The 24556-nt window shown below is 38.6% G+C and overlaps 2 protein-coding genes across 2 annotated transcripts in view; one reads left to right on the top strand and one right to left on the bottom strand.

The window, feature by feature from the left end:
• The window catches only part of LOC126372447 (N-acetylneuraminate 9-O-acetyltransferase), a 397639-nt gene that overhangs the window by 188118 nt on the left and 184965 nt on the right, over window positions 1–24556 (bottom strand). The gene's annotated exons all lie outside the window — the stretch shown is intronic.
• The window catches only part of LOC126372647 (uncharacterized), a 302389-nt gene that overhangs the window by 114320 nt on the left and 163513 nt on the right, over window positions 1–24556 (top strand). Inside the window, exon 4 of the mRNA XM_050018495.1 lies at window positions 18575–18642. Coding sequence (XP_049874452.1) covers window positions 18575–18642 — 68 coding nt within the window. The remainder of the gene's footprint in view (window positions 1–18574; window positions 18643–24556) is intronic.

Genomic DNA, 24556 nt, shown 5'->3' with positions numbered 1-24556 from the left:
AGGTGTCGCTATGTAAAAATACATGAATTCCGCGAAATGTATATTTTAATTTTAAACAAAGTTTGAGAGTAGTAGTGTAATTGTATGAAACAAAAATTATTCAATTTAAAAAAATATATATAGATGTTTAAGCTAATGTCAAAGAATAGAACAGAATAATAATTTATTTTACAGCCTCCGTGGCCTAGTGGTTAGAGCGTTAGGCTCACGATCTGGAGGTCCCAGTTCGGTTCCCGATGGAAACATTGTCGAAATCACTTTGTGAGACTGTCCTTTGTTTGGTTAGGACTTTTCAGGCTTGAATCGCTTGAATGCTTCGGAAGGCACGTTAAGCTGTTGGTCCTGGCTATTAGCCGTAAAAACACCTCCACCAACCCGCATTGGAGCAGCGTGGTGGAGTATGCTCCATACCTCCGGTTGATTGAGGGGAGGCCTGTGCCCAGCAGTGGGACGTATATAATCTGTTTATGTTATGTATGTTAATCATTTATTGCTTAAGATGTGGTTCTTACATAAATAATAGACAATATAATACATACATACCTATTTATAGTTTCACACTCACCTTAAATTATAAATGACTTTCAAAGCTAACTAGCACAATGTGTAAATGAATCAAATTTCAGAGGGTTATTATTTATTCAAAATGATCAAATCAAGTCAAATCGAATATTCTTTATTACACGCAAACAAAACATACAAACATTTAGTAACAGTAGAAATGGGCGGCCTCATCATCATTTATTTATTTTTATGTACCTATGTTCAATGCAAATAAAGAATCTGAATCTGAATATTTATTATCACATTATTCTATCATGCCAGTGTGATTTTTCATACAAATTCCATAGTAATTTCGTGTTTTGACGTTTAGTAAATAGTAACTGATTTGACTAGTACGAAACTGGTCCTAATTCCTGTAAATACCAACTAATTTTAGTTTAAGTTATATCTGTCATTTTCTTATCCGCCGAAAAGGAAAGGGACGGGTAATCGACAAGCATAAAATTTATGGAACACACGTCAATTTTAAGCACAAATCTAAACCAACCGTCTAAAAGTTTTACATCCGTCAATAACCCGACACAGTTAAGTAGACAGCACGTCAAACGGTTTGCATACCAGCGACGTACCTTTTGATTCGCCGGGGTTATCCATTAATTTACTCATTCTTCCTAAAATTAAGAGCTGTGAATCATCCGTCCCTTTCCTTTTCGACGGATATGAAAATGACGGATATAACTTAAAATAAAATTAGGCGGTGTCTGCAGGAGGCCACTAGCCTATTATAATAATATCATATATCTCCAACTCGGCTAGCAGTGACTACTACTACCCAAAAGAATAAAATAAACAAAAAACAATCAGTGACGTAGTATTGTTGAAGTCACAGACCGCACGGAAGCCAAATCGATCGATTGTTTTGGCTTCCATTCGTTCTATGTTCAAAATTGTTCGGCTCAAATTAAGCTCGCTTTATCTGCGGTTTGCTTGATACACACTGCTAGGGAGAATGGTGAACGAAGTAGTTTTATGTATTTTTATTACGATAAAATACGTTTTGGACATGACAGCCTCCGTGGTTAGAGCACTGGGCTCACGATCTGGAGGTCCGGGTTCGATCCCCGATGGGGAAATTGTGGAAATCACTTTTTAAGACTGTCCTTTGTTTGATGTCCGAAAAAATAAGATGATTCCGTGCTTCCGAGAGCACATCCTGGCTTTTCCCAGAACACACGTTCAAAAATTCCCGCACCCTTCGAATTTGGCGTTTCTTTAAAAATCTCCGAGTTCTTTGAAGTATGGACATGCCAAATTTCATAAATATAGTCAATTAAGTTCAATTCAAGCTTATATTGTTAGTCAGCGACTTTGCGTGGACCCCGATATCGACCTCACCGGCGGCGTGGTCGATGATTTCCCTCAATCAGCGCTTATCGCTATTGACCCACTAGGGCCGATTAAATTTTTCAAATGTTTTTGCTCTCAGACGAGTTTCGCGCCCAAATGGGCACCCTCAGGCCTGTTGTCTTAAACGTTGTACAGGGTGAGAGCCTTCAGCGCTCCCCATTTGTCCGGCTAAGTAGTTAATGCCATCTGCGGCAAATCTAAAATAAGCCACATCAAGAAAAAACGACTTTGCGTCGGCACCTCATAAAAGTATTATGATAAAATCTTTCCCTCTCTCTCACACACACCAACATTATCAAGTTGTTCAAACGTCAATCCCTGTGTGTATGCGACTGATTACGTGTCGATCATTTGTCTTCGTCAAAGAGTTAGCATTGAGCGAGTAAATGGCGCATTCAGTGATATTGTTGTACATTCCGATTCACCTATACGTTATAGGTAAGCCCTGGCTGTTTATTATACTGATCGAGTTTGCAATTAGTCAATGTGGTTCTGTGGTTCACCGGCTTGCTACTCAATCGGGGAGCGCCGGGGCGAATCCTGGTACCTTACTTGCCCGAGTTATTAATTTACCTTAACTGCACTTTTCTTTAATACAGTTGGCTGGACTATTGGGCGTGGGGTAGATATCAAGGGTGAACCGGCGAGTATGTAGTTTGTCAGGATCGTAACCTCCTCTGACAGTTTTTTTTTAATTTTTGAACGAGGCGTGAATTTATGAACTACATGGGGACATTCAACAATGTTCTCGATATGAAATATCCCAATCACATTTCGTCATTTGTTTATTTATTTTTCAAGTCACATGGTATTTATTACAGTTGTTATAATTTATTTATTTATATAGACATTTGCAACATTACAGTATAAACCATAATATAAGTACATAGCAAAGAACTTTGCACCATATTTAAATTAAAGACTTAAAAAATGGCTTATCGAGCAGGCATTCTATAATTTTGACGACCTGGGGGGCTAAAATGGCCACTTTAGCAATTCATCTAAAACCAAATCATTTCCTGAATTCCGAGCATTACTCAAAAAATTCTGGTATATTTGGTAAAATGGTCGCATTTTTTAGAGGATCTGCAACAATTCAATTCATAATTGATAATATATTTTAATGTAATTGAATTTTGTAATATCTGTGACGTGTAATTATTATTATCAATAAATGACTATGACTATTAATTACTACAAGCCTAATATGACACCCAGTAAGGGCACCGCAATAGAAGAAATGTAAAGGTGGGTACTGGCTAGTGTTACGACGCGTAATGTAAAATGTTACACAGCGAGCATTCGTGCTGTCAGTACAGGGAAATAAGGCGCTCATAGCGAGCACCAACACTGATTTTAAGCACATGACGTAACATATCATGCTCGCTGCGAATGGTACAATACGCCTCGTAACACCGGTCAGTACTCACCTTAAGGGAGCGCCATATAATATTAACTGAAAACTAAAGTGCTAATTTTTTATAAATTCATTTTATCCGCCCATGTGTGACCGTGTATTTATTATTTCGCTACTAATTTTAATGTTAAAATTATTGTAGGACCATTATTTCGTTGCTTCATCATAATTATTGGTGTACCATGATATGGTAATTATGTTTTTAATACTGGTACATAGATTCACTCGTTGTACGGCTGATGTTAAAATAACGCTTTTCAAAGCATTTTGTCAGAGTTTCTACACGAGTGGTTTATGGGCCAGTTTTACACAAAAATCGTACAACGCTCTGCGAATACAGTATAATAACATGTTTAGGGTTCTGTTGAGGCTTCCACGTTTTTGCAGCGCATCAGGTATGTTTGCCAACGCAAATGTCGATTGTTTTTATACAATTATGCGCAAAAAGACCACATCGGTGTTGCAGCGAATGCGGGGCAGCACCAATGGAATCCTAAATATGATAGAGGCGAGAATGGACTCTGATGTTTTTGGCCGGTTCCTGGATCTGCACGTTAAACGGGTAGACCGAGGGATGGGCTAATTATTATTATAAAATTCCCACGCTACATCATTGTTGTGTACTAACATAGTTTGTAAGTTACATTGTTACTAACAAAAAAATGGGCACTATTAGTCTGAAATAAAAGATTTTTATTTTTATTTTTATTTTTTATTTATTTTTTTAATGGATTTGGTTGCGGTTAACTATATCTGTTTAATATTGATGGCATTCCATATGAATCATGAACTACTTAATTAAAATAAATTAATGTTATCGATATGTAATCATGATCTCCCTATCCGCTATCCCTTTGTCACAGGATCTGGTTATTTACAGAAACGACTGCCTTAGAAGAATTCCATCATTCACACAATCAAATCATCATTATCTTTGACATACGTAGTTTTTTTTTTTTTCACCTGACTTATTGTACATTTGCCGTTACCCAATTAATAAGAGAAAATTTAAATCGGAAACTATCTGATTCGGGCAGGACTTAAATCCGCAGCTCTCCTCAAGCCAGGACGAGTGTGGTAACCATTACGCCACCGGGTCCTCCTCCTAGCCAAGAAGCAAGACAACAGCAGCGGATTCCAGTCCCGTCCAAGTCAGAATTTTCTCTTTGTGAGTCTCTCCAAGCACGGGTAATAGCTCTCTCTCTCTCATTATTGGAGAGCTGCGCTCTTGTCGGTGGAGTAATCGCCATTCCTCTCTTCTTCCCGCCAAATCATTCACCTCCTGATACGACACGACCTGCACCTTCTCTTCTATTTGTTTCATAAATGTTCCTCTTCCCTTCAATTTTTCCTTCTATGATTTTTGTCATAAATGAATCGTGTCGTAATTAAAGCACATAATAACGGGTTCTTACCGCGTTTAAATGGGGATATGAGACTCCCGATATTAAACGCGGTAAGAACCCGTTATTATGTGCTTTAATTATGATAATAACCGCGTAAACTTAAAACAACGAATCGTGTCGTATCAGGTGGCCAATCATATTTCCTCTCCGGTTCCTGTTGCTGTTGCTATATCGGTAAAAACATATTTCCGACATCAATATTGCCTGACTCCACTTTTCAACAATTCATCTAAGTACTTATAGAAGATACCTAACTGAAGTCAGCAAAGGCCTCTCGATATATCAAGTTATTGAAACCGTCAAGTGCCCGGTAAATATTTGATGTACTTATCGACGTACTCATATTGGGCGTATTGACGTATTTTGAAGACGTCACGGCGTCCTGTTCATCTTATTGTAACTTTTGTTAGACATTTTGGGAAAATTCCGCAGTTTGCAGTTATTGTAGGCGGAAACTTGGAACTGGAAGAAAGGATAGGATACATTTTGTAGGTTACTCTAAAGTAAATGTATGATGAAATATGGCCCTTAAACGCCTATTTACCCTCCCGAATTGTATATTTGTCGAGAGTATTGTATTTATTGTAGGGTTGCCTCCACTTTTAAACCTTCTTCACGTTCTTTGACATATAGGTAATACCGTTGTAAATACGTTAGACTCGTCCATTCTTCGCCTGCAGTAGTGTTGCCGAGTAATCGATTATCAATTAATCGATTATGAAGCTTAAAAATCGAAATATTGATACTGAAAATTTTTCAATTTTCGTTAATGGATTCTTAACACACACAACCCAACACAACACATACATAAACTCACGCTTATTTCCCATCGGGGTAAGCAGAGATTATGGAATTCCATTTGCTTCGATCTCTTGCTTTTCTTATTCTTAACCAATACGTCGATAAAATCGATTTAATTGATAATATTACAATTATGTTTACTATTAATAGTAGGTATCAATTATATCTAAAAAAAAATGTTTTTTTTATAATTACAACATACATTTTATAATTGACAAAAATTGATATAATACCACAATTATATCGATTTTAAATATCGATAGGCATGTCAAAATTTAGATTATTTATGGGGTTAGAATATAAGCAGCGGTACCAGTACTGGTTGGAGGCCGAGGAAATGGATTCGGATAGGGCTCTAGCTAGAACATCACCGATTGTGAAATTGGTCGGTGTACTTTGGAACGGAAGGCGATTGGGGCAACCACCGTTCTACACGCCCTATCTATAGAGTATTGAAGGCGATTACTCCACCGACAAGAGCGCAGCTCTTAAATAAAGAGAGAGAGAGAGAGAGAGAGAGAGAGAAATAATATAATCGACTATTAATCGATATACAGCCAGTTATAGAGCAACACTAGCCTGCAGTGTACAGTTTATTCTATCCACGTATCTGCCTCTCCCGTCGACTCTGTCTGAGCATGTGAGAAATTTCTCCCGTTACAAATTGCCAACCGAGATCTGTGAACTAATAACATAATACGACTTCTCCTGGTCTTTATTTTTGAATCGCTCGCTTTCAACTCGCATGCGAAATATATAATAAAAAACAAATTTGTTTCAAATATCAAAAGACACTCACATACCGAACAGAACCTCCATTATTTAAATACAGACATTTAAATAAAATAGCCCCAATATTTTATGCAAAGCATTATTTTCCTTATAAGACCCTTCAAGAACAAAAAGGGTCTTCTTTTATTTAACTGACTTTGCCCCCAGTGACACTGATAAGATAATTTAACCAAAGGTCACGAATTCACGAATAAACTTCAAAGAATTACCACAGAGCGGACACTCCATACAAAATTCATTCTTACCGTTTGCTACCTTACCCGTGCGTGCGAGGAAGACAAACGGTCCGCGCGTACTCCCTTACTCATATTAAAAAAAAAAACGTCTAGGGCCCTGTGCCGAGGCTTTTTTTTTGCAGCTTCTTTTCCACGGCTATACAGGTTGTGAGAAGCTGCAGTAGTTTTAGGCGGATGAGACATTCATTATTAAAAAACTGACGATTCAAACTGTAACTATGTTATCTACTGAATAAAGATATTTTAAAATTTGAATTACATCGTTACATGAGCCATGTCAAGGGCCTTTGGCGGCTCAATAATCACCCTGACACCAGGGTTGATGAGGTTGGTATTCCACCTCACAATCCACATGATAATAAGAAGAAGAATTTGAATTGGGTCGTGTACTAGGTTCAAGATAAATTATGAAATTCTGATTACGAAATAAATACAGGGGGGTTAAAATGGCCACATCGAAGCAATTCATCTAAGAAAGCAATATTGCTATTTGACATTTGTTTGCATTGCGCACTTACTTTTATATGCGCAAATGTCAAATTGCAATATTGCTTTCTTAGATGAATTGCTTCGATCTGGCCATTTTAACCCCCCTAATCTAAAAGTAACGAAAAACATTTTCTTTTTCTATTTAACTTATTTATGAATTTAAATCAAGAAAATCGTAATAATTAGTCCCACATTTTATCACGTTTCACACTTCACAATGTGGTCTTTCATACAAATTCCACAGTAATTTCGTGTTTTGAAGTTTAGTAAAAAGTAACTTATTTGACTAGTTGGAAACTAGCCCATTTGTGATCTCAATTTTTACTTGTAAGAAATCGAGATTTTGTTAAATAGAGTAACATTATAAAGGGGAATACGTGGTGTTTACTGTATGATGTCGCTATGTCCCCGCACCCAAATGAGCACCAATGTATTTTATTTCATGTACTTATTTTATCTTTTTTAATAATATTAATTTTATTTTATTTATTAAGAAATTGATAATTTTATTTTATTTGAATTTATATAATTTAATTTTAATTTTAAATATGGAATCTCATCTAATGTACTTATAATTATGGATATTAATCTGAAATCAATAATTTGAATTTTAATGAATTTTAATTTTAATACGTAGGTTATTTATGTATAATAAACAAAACCATAATAGCCATAGTAACCAAAGGACCTGCAATCAACGGGATTTCTTTTTTCTATATAGCCTAATTGATGTCTTACTGCTAGGCAAAGGCCTTTCTCTTTCCAACATCCCTATCTTGGGCATCCTTCTACCAGGTGTTCTGGAAGGCGTCTAGGTCGTCCTTCCACCGTCATCCCCAATCAGATGTATTTTACATATGGAAGACATGTCCCCCCATTCCCACTTCAGTATATCGGAAATGGGAAATATATAAAAAATACCTCATACATCAATATCCATCAAGCCGGAAGCCACAAAGAAATATACATACATAAACAGCTTATATACGTCCCACTGCCGGACACGCCTCCCCTCAATCAACCGGAAGGGGTATGGAGCATACTCCACCACGCTGCTCCAATGCGGGTGGTTGGAGGTGTTTTAACGGCTAATAGCCGGGACCAACGAAGCACGGAATCATCTTTCGTTTTCGTCATCATCAGGTGATTCAAGCCTGAAAAGTGCTTACTAAACAAAGGAAAGTCTCACAAAGTGATTTCGACAATGTCCTCATCGGGAATCGAACCCGGACATGCATACACATGAAAAACATTACCCTCCTTGATTGTCGGTCGGGTAAAAATCAAAGTAAAACCACTTTAGTCTGGCGGTGTCGTAATTACTCAACAAACTAAGCGGTGGGTTGGCGTGTGATTTATGATCTCAAGTTTCAGCTTAGAGGTTAAGTAAACTGTAGATTACCGGAGTCATCAACGCTCCCTACTTGTCTGGCCATGTAGGGTATTTTAGTAAAATAGATAAACAGCTCATCATCTGCCCTTATAGGGTACCACTCGCACCCGGTACAAAATTTAAGACAACAGGCCTGAGGGTGCCCAGTTGAGCGCGAGCCTCGGCTCAGGGCGTCGTCTGAGAGGAAAATCTACCACGCGGGCGGGATTGGTAGTTCCTAACGACTGCTAATGCAGCCAGGACCAATGGCTTAACGTGCCTTCCGAAGCACGGAGGAGCTCGAGGTCAAAACTTTTTTTGTGATAATCCATCCTATAACCGGCCTTTGCGAAAGTTGCTTAACTTCAAATCGCAGACCGTGCGCGTTTACCGCTGCGCCACCGAGCTCCTCAACCAAAATGCTATTAATAAGTGACAATTTATTGCACTGCCCACACTGAAACAGACCATGGACGTCACGTCAGAGACATACGTAGGTTAAACCCCCACGTTCTCTGCCCATCCCACAAGGGACATAGTAAGATAAGATAGATAGACTTAGTTTGTAACAAAGTTAGGTGTGTAACAGTGACTTTGTTACAAGTTGGTGCGACCAACAAGATAACAATGGCGGAATACCACAGAGCACGGAACATTTCCACTCCCACAGACAAACCGACGAATTAGTTTTGTGGGGTTTTTTATTGTACTTACCAATATTTTCTGTATTTTTTTATGAAAAACAAACATTTCACTTACTTACTTTTTACTCTAGAGGTTAACTTTATCAAAATCTCAAAAATCTAAATAAATATACTGGCTTAACAACAAACAGCGTCCATGGTCTAGTGGTTAGAGCGTTAGGCTCACGATCTGGAGGTCCGGGTTCGATTCCCGATAGGGACATTGTCGAAATCACTTAGTGAGACTGTCCTTTGTTTGGTAAGGACTTTTCAGGCTTGAATCACCTGACTGTCCGAAAAAAATTGGTGCTTCGGAGGGTTTATACTTTTTGTAAGTACTTAGCAAAAGTGCAGTCACTGAGCCCAGCGAATTATTTGTAAACAGTGGTGAAATTATTAACCATTAGTTGTCATAATTATAAAATTTATGTTTTTTTATGTGTTTTGGTCTATTACAGAAACGACATGTAACCAAAAGGTCTTAAGTGCAACCAGTTAATTTATTACTTTGCAAGAAACTGATTGGACTTTACCACCTTATCGTACATTTCTTTTGTGCATTTTTGATACATAACATATCATCACTAATTTAAGAGACACGCTCTTGCCGATGTGGCATTCTTCATGCTACTTTTCTAGGGAAAAATAGGGCAGTGGTTTCCCTCTTGCCTTTCGCCCATAACACTATCCCCGAAAATATTTTGACTTCATCATTGTATGTCCTTTAAAGAATGCCACGAGAGAGAGAACAATCGAGACTGTTCTAGTAACACTAATTTTACTAAATTTTGATATGTGGTTACTAAACCACCCAACATGACTAAGTGTAAAGTTAAGAACACTCACAAGAGCGGACTTAAAAACCCGCACGAACTCGCTGGAGTGGCGATTACTCAAACAAGGTCCAGCTTTTAGCTCGGCTGATTTATGCGCTGGCGTTTAAATGAGTTCGCGACGTGATTCTTTAGGTATCATTTTCTACATTGTTAACACGGTCAAAGACAGTGCGTTCAGATAACGACTATTCCCGTCATTCAGTGCATAACGCTATCGGCCCACTAGAGTAGATTTATTCTTTCAAATACAGGGTGTTAGTGACATCGTAACGAAAACTTTGTGGGATGATTCAGACCATAATTATTGTGATTTAATATCAAGTGGAATTTTTCGTCGCATACTAATTCATGATTGATTTTGTGTGTTTTTTTTTTAATTATTTTCAATTCTTTACTTTTGCGATGGAAATATAATCCTCTCAGATGACGCTAAGTCGAGGTCCGCGCCCAACTGGGCCTTGAAATCTTTACCGGGTTAGAGCCTTCAGCGCAGTCCATTTGTTCGGCAACGTAGTAAGTGTCAAAAATAAAAACAAAAGCGTCGAGAGAGGAGCATAAAATTCACATTTGATGTGACTTATGTCACGCCAGTATCCCTAAAGGGGTAGGCAGAGGTGTATAGTACAGCTTGCCAGCTATGTTTAAGTTCCATGCAATAGGGGGCGAGCATACATAAACAGCCTATATACGTCCCACTGCTGGACACAGGCCTCCCCTCAATCAACCGGAGGGGATATGGAGCATACTCCACCACGCTGCTCCAATGCGGGTTGGTGGAGATGTTTTTACGGCTAATAGCCGGGACCAACGGCTTAACGTGCCCTCCGAAACACGGAATCATCTTACTTTTTCGGACAATCAGGTGATTCAAGCCTGAAAAGTCCTTACCAAACAAAGGACAGTCTCACAAAGTGATTTCGACAATGTCCCCATCGGGAATCGAACCCGGACCTCCAGATCGTGAGCCTAACGCTCTTAACCACTAGACCACGGAGGCTGTTAGACCACGGAGGCGAGCATACTGGGTTCAAATCTTGGAAACCACGTGATATCAATTATCTATGATCTAAACGAATTCAAACTCATGAAATCGAATTCAGTGCAGTTTTAACTAACACAGTTGACTCGACCATTATAGACGAACACGGCTCACCACCTATCACGTTGGTCTAACAGAAACCTCGGTGAGGATGGATGTGCAATCAAAGAGCTAAAGTTCAGTCACTGAGCCCAGCGAATTATTTGTAAACAGTGGTGAAATTATGAACCATTAGTTGTCACAATTATAACCCAGAATCCTAGACCATTCAATCTGTGCGTGTATCGTAATAATACCTCCTTTTACAACCCTATCACCCGTATGTATCGTCAGTACAATGACCTTGTCGTTAATGACAAGGATATTGATATTTTTAATAATAATTTTCCGGCCTTCATTCGTTTTCTTATTAGAAACATAATGCTCACCTGAAGATTTGGCCGTTGATCCATGAATCGTAGTTCAAAAATAAATTCAAATTCAAAAATATCTTTATTCAGTAGGTAACATAGTTACACTTTGAATCGTCAATTTTTACATAACGAACGTCTCATCCGCCTAAAACTACTGCAGCTTCTCACAACCTGTATAGCCGGGGAAAAGAAGCTGCAAGAAAAACCTCGGCACAGGGCCCTAGACGTTCTTTAAAAAAAATAAAAATAAACATAAAATATTGATATACAATTGAGTAATTTAGCTGCCTAATATCAGTTCTCAGTATACAATATACTTAGTATATTTTATTGTAATATCTTTTAATTTGCGTCGTGTTTTCCCACCATAGTATTGTATAACGCATACGTTTAGTTGGGCTACAGTCTGAACCTCAAAAAGTGTATTATTTCATAAGATTTGTGTCTGTAACCTGTTACGTGTGTTTATTAAATAAATAAATAAATAAATAAAATTTATGTTTTTGTAGGTGTTTTTGGTCTATAACAGAAACGACATTTAAATGCAACCAGTTAATTTATTATTTTACAAGAAACTGATTGGACTTTTGCAGCTTATCGTACCTATGACTAACCCAATTGTGATATAGTATGTTATAGTATGTGTTGTTTGAAGTCACCTATATCCTTGTTTTGATATTAATGTCCTCACTATCATTAAGGAAACGAAAATCGCCCCCCATTGTGTTATGCTATATAATTTACGTGCTAATGCCACTACGCACGACTGCACGAATCAATAATAACAATTGACGTGCAGTCATTTGTGCTGTGTTTAGATGTTCAAGTGTCAAGTGGGGATTGATAGTCAAGTTACTTAACGTGAGTCGGCTTATAGTGAAAAGCTCAGGGCGTTGTCTGTGAGGAAAAATATTTGAAAGAATTAACCGAGTGGGTCGATAGCGATAAGCGTTGAATGAGAGAAATCGTCGTCCACGCCGGCGGGATCGGTATAGGGGTTCTGAAGTGTTTGGTGTCGTGAGCTGATTGACCAGAGTAATAGTATGGCTAGAGTAATCGGGTCGTCGGAATCATATAACCTTCGAACGATAAAAGATAAAAGCAGATTTCATTAATATCTTTCCAGCGTTCTTGTTCCGACGTGTACATTTTCCTTCGAATAGGTATTCTTACGGTTTCATAACAGATTTCCCATAAGACTTGGGGCAGTGCTTTATATTTTATGTTACAGAGCTATCCACAGCTCTGATTATAATGCATTTGTTTTTTTACCGACTTCAAAAGGAAGGTTTTCAGTTTATTTTGTTGACCCGTATTATAAGTAAGAACGTCTCTCTCTTTATTTAAGAGCTGCGCTTTTGTCGGTGGAGTAATCGCCATTCCTCTCTTCTTCCCGCCAAATTTTTCACCTCCTGATACGACACGAAATGCACCTTCTCTTTTATTTGTTTCATAAATGTTCTCCTAGGTCTACCCCTTCCTCTCTTCCCTTCAATTTTTCCTTCTATGATGTTTGTCATAAATGAATCGTGTCGTATCAGGTGGCTAATCATATTTCCTCTCCGATTCTCAATAGTCTTCATTATGGTTCTCTTTTCTGCTCCGCACCACCCAAATCCCCTGGTAGTTGCGGCTTCCGAGTACATTCCGCTTAGGGACGGTACTGCAAAGTATCGGCGTCCGAAGAACGTAATATACGATCCCGACGACGCGATTACTCTAGCCATAGAGACAGCCAATCAGCTCGCGACACCAAACACTTCAGGTCCCCGATACCGACCCCGCCGGCGTGGTCGACGATTTCCCTCATTCAGCGCTTATCGCTATCGACCCACTAGGGTCGATTAATTCTTTCAAATATTTTTCCTCTCAGATGACGCCCTGAGCCGAGGCTCGCGCCCAACTGGGCACCCTCAGGCCTGTTGTCTTATACGTTGTACCGGGTGAGAGCCTTCAGCGCTCCCCATTTGTCCGGCCAAGTAGTTAATGCCATCTGCGGCAAATCTACAATAAGTCACGTCAAAAAAAAAACAAAAAAAAAAATATCTTCAACTCTTTCCAGCACTTTTTCATTTGACACCATTTCAGTCCAGCTTATACCCTCCATCCTTCGCCAACACCACATCTCAAACGTTTCCAACCTCTCTCTGTCTCTCTGTGTCACAGTCCACGTTTCACTTCCATAGAGTGCAATGCTCCAAATGTATGATTTAAACCGTTTCCTTATTTTTAATGATATGTTTTTGGTTTTCAAAATGTATTTTTCCTGTTAAATGCTTGTTAAGTAAGTACGTAATATTGTTTAAAATTGCACAGTATTCCTAGATAAGTGTTAGTCTAAAAAGTTGTAAAAAACGAAAGGTTATAAATCAACGCAGTCCAAAGATACGGTCCTTTTTGGCTTTATTTTTCTACATTTTGGCTCCCTGCCAAAACCCATACCTATCAAAACCCATAGACCTGGAATCATCCCACCGGGATAAGCAGAGACTATGGAATTCCATTGGCTTCGATCCTGATACAATTCTCTTTCTTCCTCTACATTCATCCATCGTTTTATACTAGCACGGAAATAGGCGTGAGTTTATGTATGTATGAGTTATTAAAGATAAACAACTCAATTAATGTATAATACAGAATAAAAGTACATAAAATTATAATAATAGAAAAAAAAAAACTTCACACTCCCGTTGCTATGCGCCATAATATAATCAACAAACCTAGGCAACGGGGTTTGCCAGATCTGTCGCCAACAGTATGTATGTAGGTATGCATGTGTATATGTATATATATGTATATGTATATATATATATATATATATATATATATATATATATATATATATATATATATATATATATATATTGGCCAGGTATGTTGGCTCAACTATGCCTGATGGTAAACATAGAGAAGCCCTAATTGCAGTAGCAACTATAAAGCAACGCAATGAGTCAGTTTAGAATTATTTGCGACTACCATACTGGCCTACTAGGTGTTAGGTGGTGGTGTTGTATGCCTGGAATCATGATTAAATAAACTATATAGATAGAATTTTATTTAATTAGATCTGTATTTACGTCTCTGGATGAATAAATATATTACATTTTATTTCATTTCATGTGCTTAATCAACCGTAAGTATGTAAGGCAAGTCACTTGTCTAAACTAAGCCATAAAGGTCACGCCATCATACATTATTCCAGCTAATGACACGGTGAGAAACAACAGAAGTACACACTTAGGGCCCTATCACACTACGACACCAACAAATGTATACAGTTGTATACTTGATGCTTACAACGCATACAGATTTTTAAGAATCGCATGCGCTGTCTGTACTCTCAGTATAACATGGAATAGGCTAGCTTCCAACTAGTCGAATTAGTTACATTTTACTATAATAATAATAATAAAGGCATGGAGATGTGACGACCCTATCGTGTCAAACACTGCAGTCAGTCTCCGCAGGCCAGCTTGTGGCGAGCAGTTGGTGAGTGACGACACCACAGAGCTGAGATCCCCCGAGAGTCGGTCAGGCCCTCCGTCTCCGGCTTGCCTTCACTGGCCGGCCGGAGTGGACCCCAGCGCGGGCCGCAAGACTCTCACTTCTGGCTTTATTATTATTTTTTTTTATTTATTTGCCATTGGCTTGCCTTTATTGGCCGGCCAGAGTGGGGCGTTAGAGGTATACGCTCGCAGGGTGGAAGTGAAAGATGTGAAGTCGCGAGTTGGTGACGCGGGTCAACCGCCTCGCAGAAAGCGGTGTACATCTCTCGACACCCTGAGCTGCTCACGACCATGTTGCTGCCTTGCCGTCCAGTCGCGTCGGCTAGATAGGTGGCCCATCCAGTAAGTGGCGAGTCACCGCCTGCTCATTGTATCCATGTTACCAACATTGGTCGGACTTACTATTACGTTTTTCTTGATTAAAATTCTTAAATAAGTTAAAGAGAAAAAAGAAAATGCTTTTTGTTAGTTTTAGATATGTCTTTATAATTTATCTTGAACCTAGTTAGTACACGACCCAATTATAATCACTATCACAGTAGAAATAAAGTCGATCTTTTTGTATTGTTAATTTGGAAAAATCTGATGACGTCAGCAGAATAATTCGCCGCGTAATTTCACTAGATTGTTTCAACTTAACAATACAACTGTAATATAGTGACTATAATTCCACACAAAATTTAAGTAATAAAAATGGAATTAATATTAATTTAAAAAAATGAAAATGGAATTTCGTATTCTCTGCTTACCCCGGTGGAACAGCAGTCCGATGCGGAAGGATTTTAGTAAGCATTATCCTTATGATTAATCTTCTGCTTCTATCGTGTGGGTTGTGAGGTGGATGACCAACCTCAACCGTTTGAGCCGCCAAAGGCCCCTGACATGGCTCATGTAACGACTACGTACTTACATCAGTAAGTAACAACCGGAACCAACGGCTTAACGTGCCTTCCGAAGCACGGATCATCTTACTTCAGGATAATCAGGTAATCAGCATGCAACAAACTAACCAAACTATGGATTACAAAGTGATTTTTAAGATTTGTGCACCGGGATTCAAACTCGGGACCTCCGGATCGTGAGTACAACGCTAAACCACTGGACTACGGAGGCCGTTTAACAGTTTCAAGGACAGAACGTCTAATGACGTTCCGATTCCAAGGTGTCATATTACCTATTATGAACCACCAATGACCCATGATCTCTGTCCGTGAAAGGGTTAAGAATCATTTATTTGAAACTGTTTAAATTACAAGATTTGTAGAAGAATCCTCTTTGTGCATATCGGACGTATAAAATTTATTTGTGTGCTGGTCATGCCACCACTGTGTCCTGGTGAAATAGGGCCCTAAAGCTTAACCTATTTAAATTAATAGTTAGCCCTTGAAGCAATAATCTTTACTTACTTATTTCATTGTCATCGCTTCTTTGCGATAAATGAAGTTAAATATTAAATACTTACTGGCTACAATCTTCATGATGATAGGACCTTGGCATTGGTAATCGTGTTTAATTCATATTAAGTATAATGCTTACTTCGATTGTCTGGTCTAGACTTTCTTATTAGTCAGCGAAGAAAGTGACCTACTTAATAATAAAACATACATGTAGGAAAGTGCTACGTAAGTACAGTGTAGTAGTAGTAGTGTTTGGCAAGTGTAGTGTACTATTCAGCGGAGGACAGGAGTCCTAGTATGGCTTTGTAATAGACTACTCTGGGCGCCATCCCACTTGCGTCAGACAGAGTACTGCGCGACGGAAGACGGGAAACCACTGCCCTATTTATCCCTAAAAATAGCATGGAAAATGCTGCACCGACAAGAGCGTGGCTCTTAAATTGATGATGATGTAGGAAGGTGACTAGAACGGAACGTAAGATTGATAGAAAGTAAGAGAGAATGCTATGCAATGGCGATTGGATTGTATGAGTTATAATGGTTGATATATGGTCCCATACAAAGAATGAAAGGTATTTTTTTAAATAAGATAGACAGATAAAACACTTTATTGAGCACAATGGACACAAAATACAGAGAGAGAACGTCGACGTAGAGACATACGTAGACATTGTCTATATGTGGACATTCTCTTAACACGTTGACAGTCCTTGTACAAAATTTGACTCCCTTGTAAGTCCCGCATATCTGATGTAATTTCAGTTTTATTGGTAAAAGTAAAGCTGAATAAACAGATATTTTTGATTAGAAAATATTCTAAACCTTCAATCACTTGAGCCTTCAAAAAGGTGGCAAACCTTTGCTAAGTTACCTGGGACCCACTCTTAGTGCGAACCGGGTTGTTTCTTAGTGACCCATGTATGGGTCACGGACGTATGGAGCTAGTCCGTCATGAGCCACATATGGATCACTGGACTGCCTACGTGTTAAATAATAAATGTTTCTTTCTTTTTCCTTCTTTCTCTTTGGTAGGAACGGTGTCAAAAAAGTCGGATTGTATATTTATTTTTCTTCTCTCGTGTGGGTTGAGAGGTGGATTACCAACCTTATCAACCCTAGTGTCAAGGTTACTACTGAGCCGCTAAAGGATCTGACATGGCTCATGTAATGATTACTTACTTACATCAGTAAGTAGTAACCGGGACCAACGGCTTAATGTGCCTTCCGAAGCACGGATCATCTTACTATCGGACAATCAGGTGATCAGCCTGTAATGTCTGGGGAACACAAATTGATTTTTGCGGTATGTTACCACCGGTATTCGAACCTGGGGCCTCCGGATCGTGAGACCAACGCTCAACCACTGAACTACAGGGGCCGTTATCTTGTAACCTCCTTTAAGTCATGGGTGAGCTCGCTCTCCGTGGACCCCTTCTTTGCCTCGTGGAAGAATGGGGTGAGAGCAAAACCCATCTTAATTTAAAGAGAAAACGTTTACGAATTAAATAGACTTATGGTTATAAGGCCGCCATTTGCCTTGTACTTAGTTAAGAGTCATTTTGTAATTATTTCTTTTTATTTTGGTGCAATAAAGTGTATTTGTATTGTATTGTATTGTAGACTTAGATGTCGTACGGTTCATCATATCCATTTTGGGCGATATTATATTCGTACAGGGCAACACTAAACACAAACTACTGGCGCAAGTAGCTGACCCGGTGTGAACAACCAAGGTCGAGCCGTCATCTATCACTCGGCCAGTAATCACACTGCTAGGGGTTTGGTTTGGTAATCAACTTGGATTACTACATGTGAAGCTTCCTTATGTCTAAGGGCGATATCACAGGACACCACAGTCGCGTCATCAGAAAAATAACCTCGTTGGTTTAACAGATCAATTATATGACGATCAATGTCAAGTAAGTAGAAAAAAATCTACCATATGCGAGCAATTCTGGCGTGCGCTGAAAAAACCGTTACACATATTTATGATGATGGAAATGTTTATCTTAAATGGTCATAAATGAATAAGTAGTACAACTCAAATAGATATCTATATGCGGTTACTTATAATGGCTATCAGTTTATATTCAGTTACTGTTTAATAATATATCCGAAGAAAATAAAATAAATAATACTCAAAACACAACAGCCATCTCCGCAATTACACATTATTTCGTGTGTCTCGAACACAAAAGCTCATTGTTCCCGGCAGTATAAGTATTGTATTTGTGTTATATTGTTAATGTCTACATGTCTTCTTTCCTTTGTTTCAGGTTACGTTATAGGAAGACAACAAGTGCCACCATATACCAAGTGTTCTTTACTAAGATATTAAGATTAGGTAAGTAACTAAGTTACTACATTACACGTTGGAGGAGCTCGGTGGCGCAGCGGTTAACGCGCTCGGTCTGCGATTGTTGAAGTAAAGCAACTTTCGCAAAGGCTGGTCATTGGATGGGTGACCACAAAAAAAAAATGTTTTCATCTCGAGCTCCTCCGTGCTTCGGAAGGCACGTTAAGCCGTTGGTCCCGGCTGCATTAGCAGTCGTTAATAACTATCAATCTGCACTGGGCCCGCGTGATGGTTTACGGCCCGATCTCCCTACCCATCCATAGGGAAGGCCCGTGCCCCAGCAGTGGGGACGTTAATGGGCTGATGATGATGATTATAATGTATGTACATCATTAACACATGTTTATGGAACACGATGTTCGTGCGTCACCCAACAGGGTCCACATAATATCAGCGTCGTGGTTCACGCCGCGACTTGTGCTGAGTGAGGCCCTTTTATCTCAGGACGTCCACTACCACCTTATGATCATTTCGACAAACATCCGTCTTGCTTTTTTGTAATTGTTTTAGTGGAAATTTGATATGATGTTGTTGTCTTTTTTTTGTGTGACGCTCTTTTATAATAAACTTATTCTATTCTATTCTATTAAATCAATCAGTATTCGGTAAATAATATTATTTAATACGATACGATCATACTAAAGTTTCGCTTTCCTGTGATAAGGAGGGAGGGAGCATGATAGTCAATTCGATATTAGATTTTTTCACAAAACCTTTTACGTATAATATCACGGGGCACCGTAGGTCGTAAAAAAATGTACGGACGAGTAAAAAAAAGTAAAAAGTATTTATTTACCAAATAAAGTAAATTTAACACAAGTTAATAGCGGGCCCTGCACTAGGGTTTCCCCTGTATCGCAGTAGCCCTATGATAAAACTTTTTTTCGTAAAGATTAAAAATACGAAATCCGGTGGAGACTCAAAGTTGAAGTATGAACTTGCTCATATCTGTATGGCGCGCGTTTCCCGCTAAAATAGCCCTTCCAATCTTTTTCCTCTATTTAAAATGAAATTACGAATATTCGAAATTAGCGCCAGAGAGCCGTTAGCCCAAAGTACTTAAGATATGAAACTAAAACTAATTTATTTATAAAAAATCTAAAAACAATGCTAATTAAAAAGAGCTATTATACTGTAGACGAATTTTTAAATGATAAGTTTTAATTTTAATACACACTTCCTCTCTTCCCTTCAACGTTGCTGTCCCTACACCCTACAGGGTCCATGTTTTAGTTCCAATGCCTATGTAACACCCCATTGTACTACATGGAATGCAATAAATAATTGAGAATTGAATTGAGCCTTCGGAACGGTCGTTGGTTACATCGGTAAAGTTCACCATTTGCGATTTGCGATCGAACTGTCCGTGAAAGATATGCAGTCATTTAATTGATTGGGAATCGGTAATTGTGGCGGTCGGTTTTAGTGCAGTTGGAATGTCTACAGCGAATGGGCGAAACCACATCTGCCGGGTCTGCATGACAACCGCGCCGCGAATTATATTGAGCGCTTCGACCAATAAACGATACGAATGCTATCTACGTAGATGGACGTCAAACGGCTATTGGTTGAAAGCCTCGATATAATTCGCGCCGCGTGCGGCGCTGTTGCCATGCAGAGCCTACTGATGTCTGTGGTTCTCTCTCATTATTCACACACACACATTCTCATACCATACCCTTTATAAGTTATTTACCTTTTTATAATATCGGAAAGTATTTGAATATAATATTTTTTTAAATATATTTGTATTTATATAGTGGAACACACATCATACATTTTCACTTTTAGCCCATTTTCAATATCAAACGAATATTTTGTAACACGTAAAATAAAAAAACGTAGTCGAAAATTCACCAAAACAAAGGAAATTAATCTCAATGTGACATAAAATGAAATAGAACTTCGGTCCCTTGTCTCCAATAAATGTCGTTGCTGGTTTCGGATCAAAACTAGTGATAAATTTTACCCATATCGCAATGTTACCCATATCTTAGCGTTACCCATATCTCAACGTTACCCATATCTTAAAATCCATACCAATATTATAAATGGAAAAGTATGTTTCTGTCTGTTTGTTTGTCCGTCTTTCACGGCAAAACGGAGCGACGAATTGACGTGATTTTTTAAGTGGAGATAGTTGAAGTGATGGAGAGTGACATAGGCTACTTTTTGTCTTTTTCTAACCGCCCACTTCCCTAAAATGAGGGGTGGAAGTTTGTATGGAGCATCCCGTAATCAAGGTAGAAAGCTAAAAATTGGTATGCCGACTATTTGTGACTAACCAAAATATTGTGCATCATTTTTTTTTAATTCTGCCTCCAACCCCTTTAAAGAGGGAGTGAAATTTTATATGGAACTTCGCAATTTTCAAGATAGGAAGCTAAAATTGGTGCATTAGGAAAGGAGCACCGTGTTACCCCAATTTTTTATTTATTTATACTTTTATTGGTACAAACTAATGTTATGGGCGATAGGCTGATCCCTTATCACCATAAGGTTCATCATATCCAGCTTACGACATCGTATCAACAGTGGCTGCAAGTTGTCTTTGATTACTTGTGGCTCTGCCCACCCCATTAGGGATTACGGGCGTGAGTTTATGTATGTATTTGTGTTATTGGTACAAAACATTGTTACAAACATTATTCATATGACGTCGTTAAACCCCAAGAGGGTTTCCCCCGACAACATAACACCATAACGTGCCCACAACACGTATTAACATTGTATTTTGACATACAACGAAAGGACCCGATATATGGACCGTCTGGTTGTATAAGACGGTTCCAAGAAGTTAGAACAAAGCGCAAACGCGAGTGAAGCCGCGAGCAAAAGTTATTTACACATAATTTTACCCCAGGTTACCCTAGACCGCGTCGTTTTTCGAATGTTTCCAGTCCAAGTCATAAATCCCGATAAGAGATTGCCGTCCTAAGGGTTGGTTCAGACAGACCGCTGGCGTGCCAAACGATGCGCAATGTGACGTGACATTAGGGTCCTTTAGATACTTATTGGTTTTTGTTTTTATAGCGCGAACAACCTATGTGGTCTAGTGGTTAGAGTTCGATCTATCCAATCTGAATCCGAATCCAAGATGTCACTTAGAAATAAATTTAAAGAAATTAATATTTTAACTTTGCCATCACAATATATCAGGAATAAAAATAAACTTGCTTTACAAGTCAGTCGATTACATAAGATTACTAAATCTTTTAAGGGGCAATGTATACGTTTTTACAATAAGATTCCCATTGACATTCAGAATTTGCCTTTCAACTGTTTTAAGACAGTAGTTAAACAAAAACTTTACAAAAAAGGTTATTATAAAGTTAGTGATTATTTAGAAGATATGAATGCATGGAATTAACTGTTTGAGAACTGATATTAGGCAGCTATATTACTCAATTGTATACCAATATTTCATGTTTATTTTTATTTTTTAAAGAACGTCTAGGGCCCTGTGCCGAGGTTTTTCTTGCAGCTTCTTTTCCCCGGCTATACAGGTTGTGAGAAGCTGCAGTAGTTTTAGGCGGATGAGACGTTCATTATGTAAAAATTGACGATTCAAAGTGTAAGTGTAATAAAGATATTTTTGAATTTGAATTTGATCTATCTATTATATCTCTCGGACCCCACCATCAGCGGGCCTAGCACCGTAAGCACGCGACTCTTTCTCGCTGCGACAAAGATCGTCTGTCTCTTTCTGTGCAGTACTGTGAGAGAGTGATGGGTGACGTATGTCGAGGCGAGAAAGAGTCGCGCACTTACGATACTAATGGGAATAATAAATACCAAGGAGAGAAAGAGATGATCACAAAAAAACACTTTTGGTTTGGACATAAAACACTTTATTACACAGAAGGAACATAAAGTACAGTCATGAGCAATATTATATACCCACTTTAGAACCCTATCGCACTATCATATTTGACATTTAGTGAGACTTAGGGTTTTATTTGTCAAAAAAGTTAATGTGACATGGTTTCAAAGTGTATATAATACATATTAGTACTCGTGACCGTACATACAACACAAATAACATATTACGAAAACTTATTGCTCTTCTAATACAACTTTAGTAACAAATAAAGAACATGACTTTTTATACTAATGGATTATCACTTATTTATTTAACATATTTACACGAAATATAAGTCTTCTTTTCTATCGTGTGGGTTGTGAGGTGGATTACCAACCTCAATAACCCTGGTGTCAGGGTTACTATTGAGCCGCCAAAGGCCCCTGACATGACTCATGTAACGACTACGTACTTCCATCAGTAAGAAAGTAGTAACCGGGACCAACGGCACATTAAGATGTGATTTTCAGACAATCAGGTGATCAGGCTGTAATGTCCTAATCAAACTAGGAATCACAAAGTTATTTTTGTTATATTTCCCCACCGCAATTTGAACCCGGGACCTCCGGATCGTGAGCCGAACGCTCAAACCACTGGACCACTGAGGCCATTACGAAATAATTATACGTAATAAGGTTTTTACTGCTCTATAGCAAATCTTGAACAAGCCCTAAAACCTTACATTATGGCTTGTAATAAGCTCGGAAGTTCCCAACATAAACAGGAAAAATCGCTCCCTGCTATAAAATTTGGCAGTGACGTGCCGCAAACAACTCGTTGACAAAAAAGTTTGATAGAAAAAATCAAGAAAATATCACGTTATGTAAGATTCTTGTCTAACAAACATCTATAAAAAAAAACTAGGCTAATGTCTTTGGGGTCAGGCGTGGCAGTGGTAAATAATAATCAAATCAAATCAAATCAAATCAAATATACTTTATTGCACACAACATACAAAACAGATTCACACAGATGAAGATAGATACAGTAATAATAAGTTTTGAAAGTCATCATTGTCATCATAAACAGCCTATATACGCCCCACTGCTGGGCACAGGCCTTCCCATTCAAACGGAGGGGGTATGGAGCATACTCCACCACGCTGCTTTTTACGGCTAATAGCCGGCACCCGCGGCGCAACGTGCCCTGCGCAGCACGGAATCATCTTACTTTTACAAACTTGGACTCACGATCCGGAGGTCCCGGGTTCGAATCCTGGTGGGGACATATCCTAAAAATCACTTTGTGAGCCCTGGATTAGTTAGGAAATTGCGGGCTTGTCATCCGATTGCCCGAAAGTAAGATGATCCGTGCTTCTGCAGTCACGTTAAGCCGTTGGTTTCGGTCACTACTTACTGATGTAAGTACGTAGAAGTAATATGAGTCATGTCAGGGGCCTTTGGCGGCTCAATAATGACCCTGGCACCAGGATTGATGAGTTTGGTAATGCACCTCACGACCCAGACGATAGGAGAAGACTAATTACTAAGTTTAGACTATAACTGAACCACCAAGAAAGCTATTTATAGCGTCTTCACCAAGCTTTTTCTGTTTTATATACCGATTCTCTGACCCACTTTACAATTTTATTGCATCATTACGAAGATCCCCCAATAAAATATATTTAATGGAGATCGAACTCGTAAAAGAAATCCTCAACATGATGTTATACTTAATATTACCGCGAAATGTTTCAATGTATGTATTGTTTGAAAGGCCCTTAAGACTATTTAATCTAATGTTTAATGTAAATTTGACATTTGCAAAAAGTAAGTGCGCAATGCAAACAAATGTCAAACAGCAATTTTTTTTTTTTGTTTTGGTTTTCCCCGAAGGGTAACGCAAAGGGAACTATGCCCATACAGCCATGTCTTACGTATTTTTTTCTTGATGATTAATGAAATGATGAAAGGTGATGATGATAAAACCTAAGTCCCCACCCTCGGAGTAGACTCCTACTCCGAACCCCAAACGAATTAACTCAAAAGTCCGCATAAACTTTCGAGTTATGAAGCGGCTTCTTGGCACGAAGCGAAAATA

The sequence above is a fragment of the Pectinophora gossypiella genome, chromosome 14 (genome assembly GCF_024362695.1).
Source record: "Pectinophora gossypiella chromosome 14, ilPecGoss1.1, whole genome shotgun sequence".
NCBI lineage: Eukaryota > Metazoa > Arthropoda > Insecta > Lepidoptera > Gelechiidae > Pectinophora > Pectinophora gossypiella.
The sequence above is the reverse complement of the archived record's forward strand: the minus strand, read 5'-3'. Positions and strand labels throughout refer to the sequence as shown.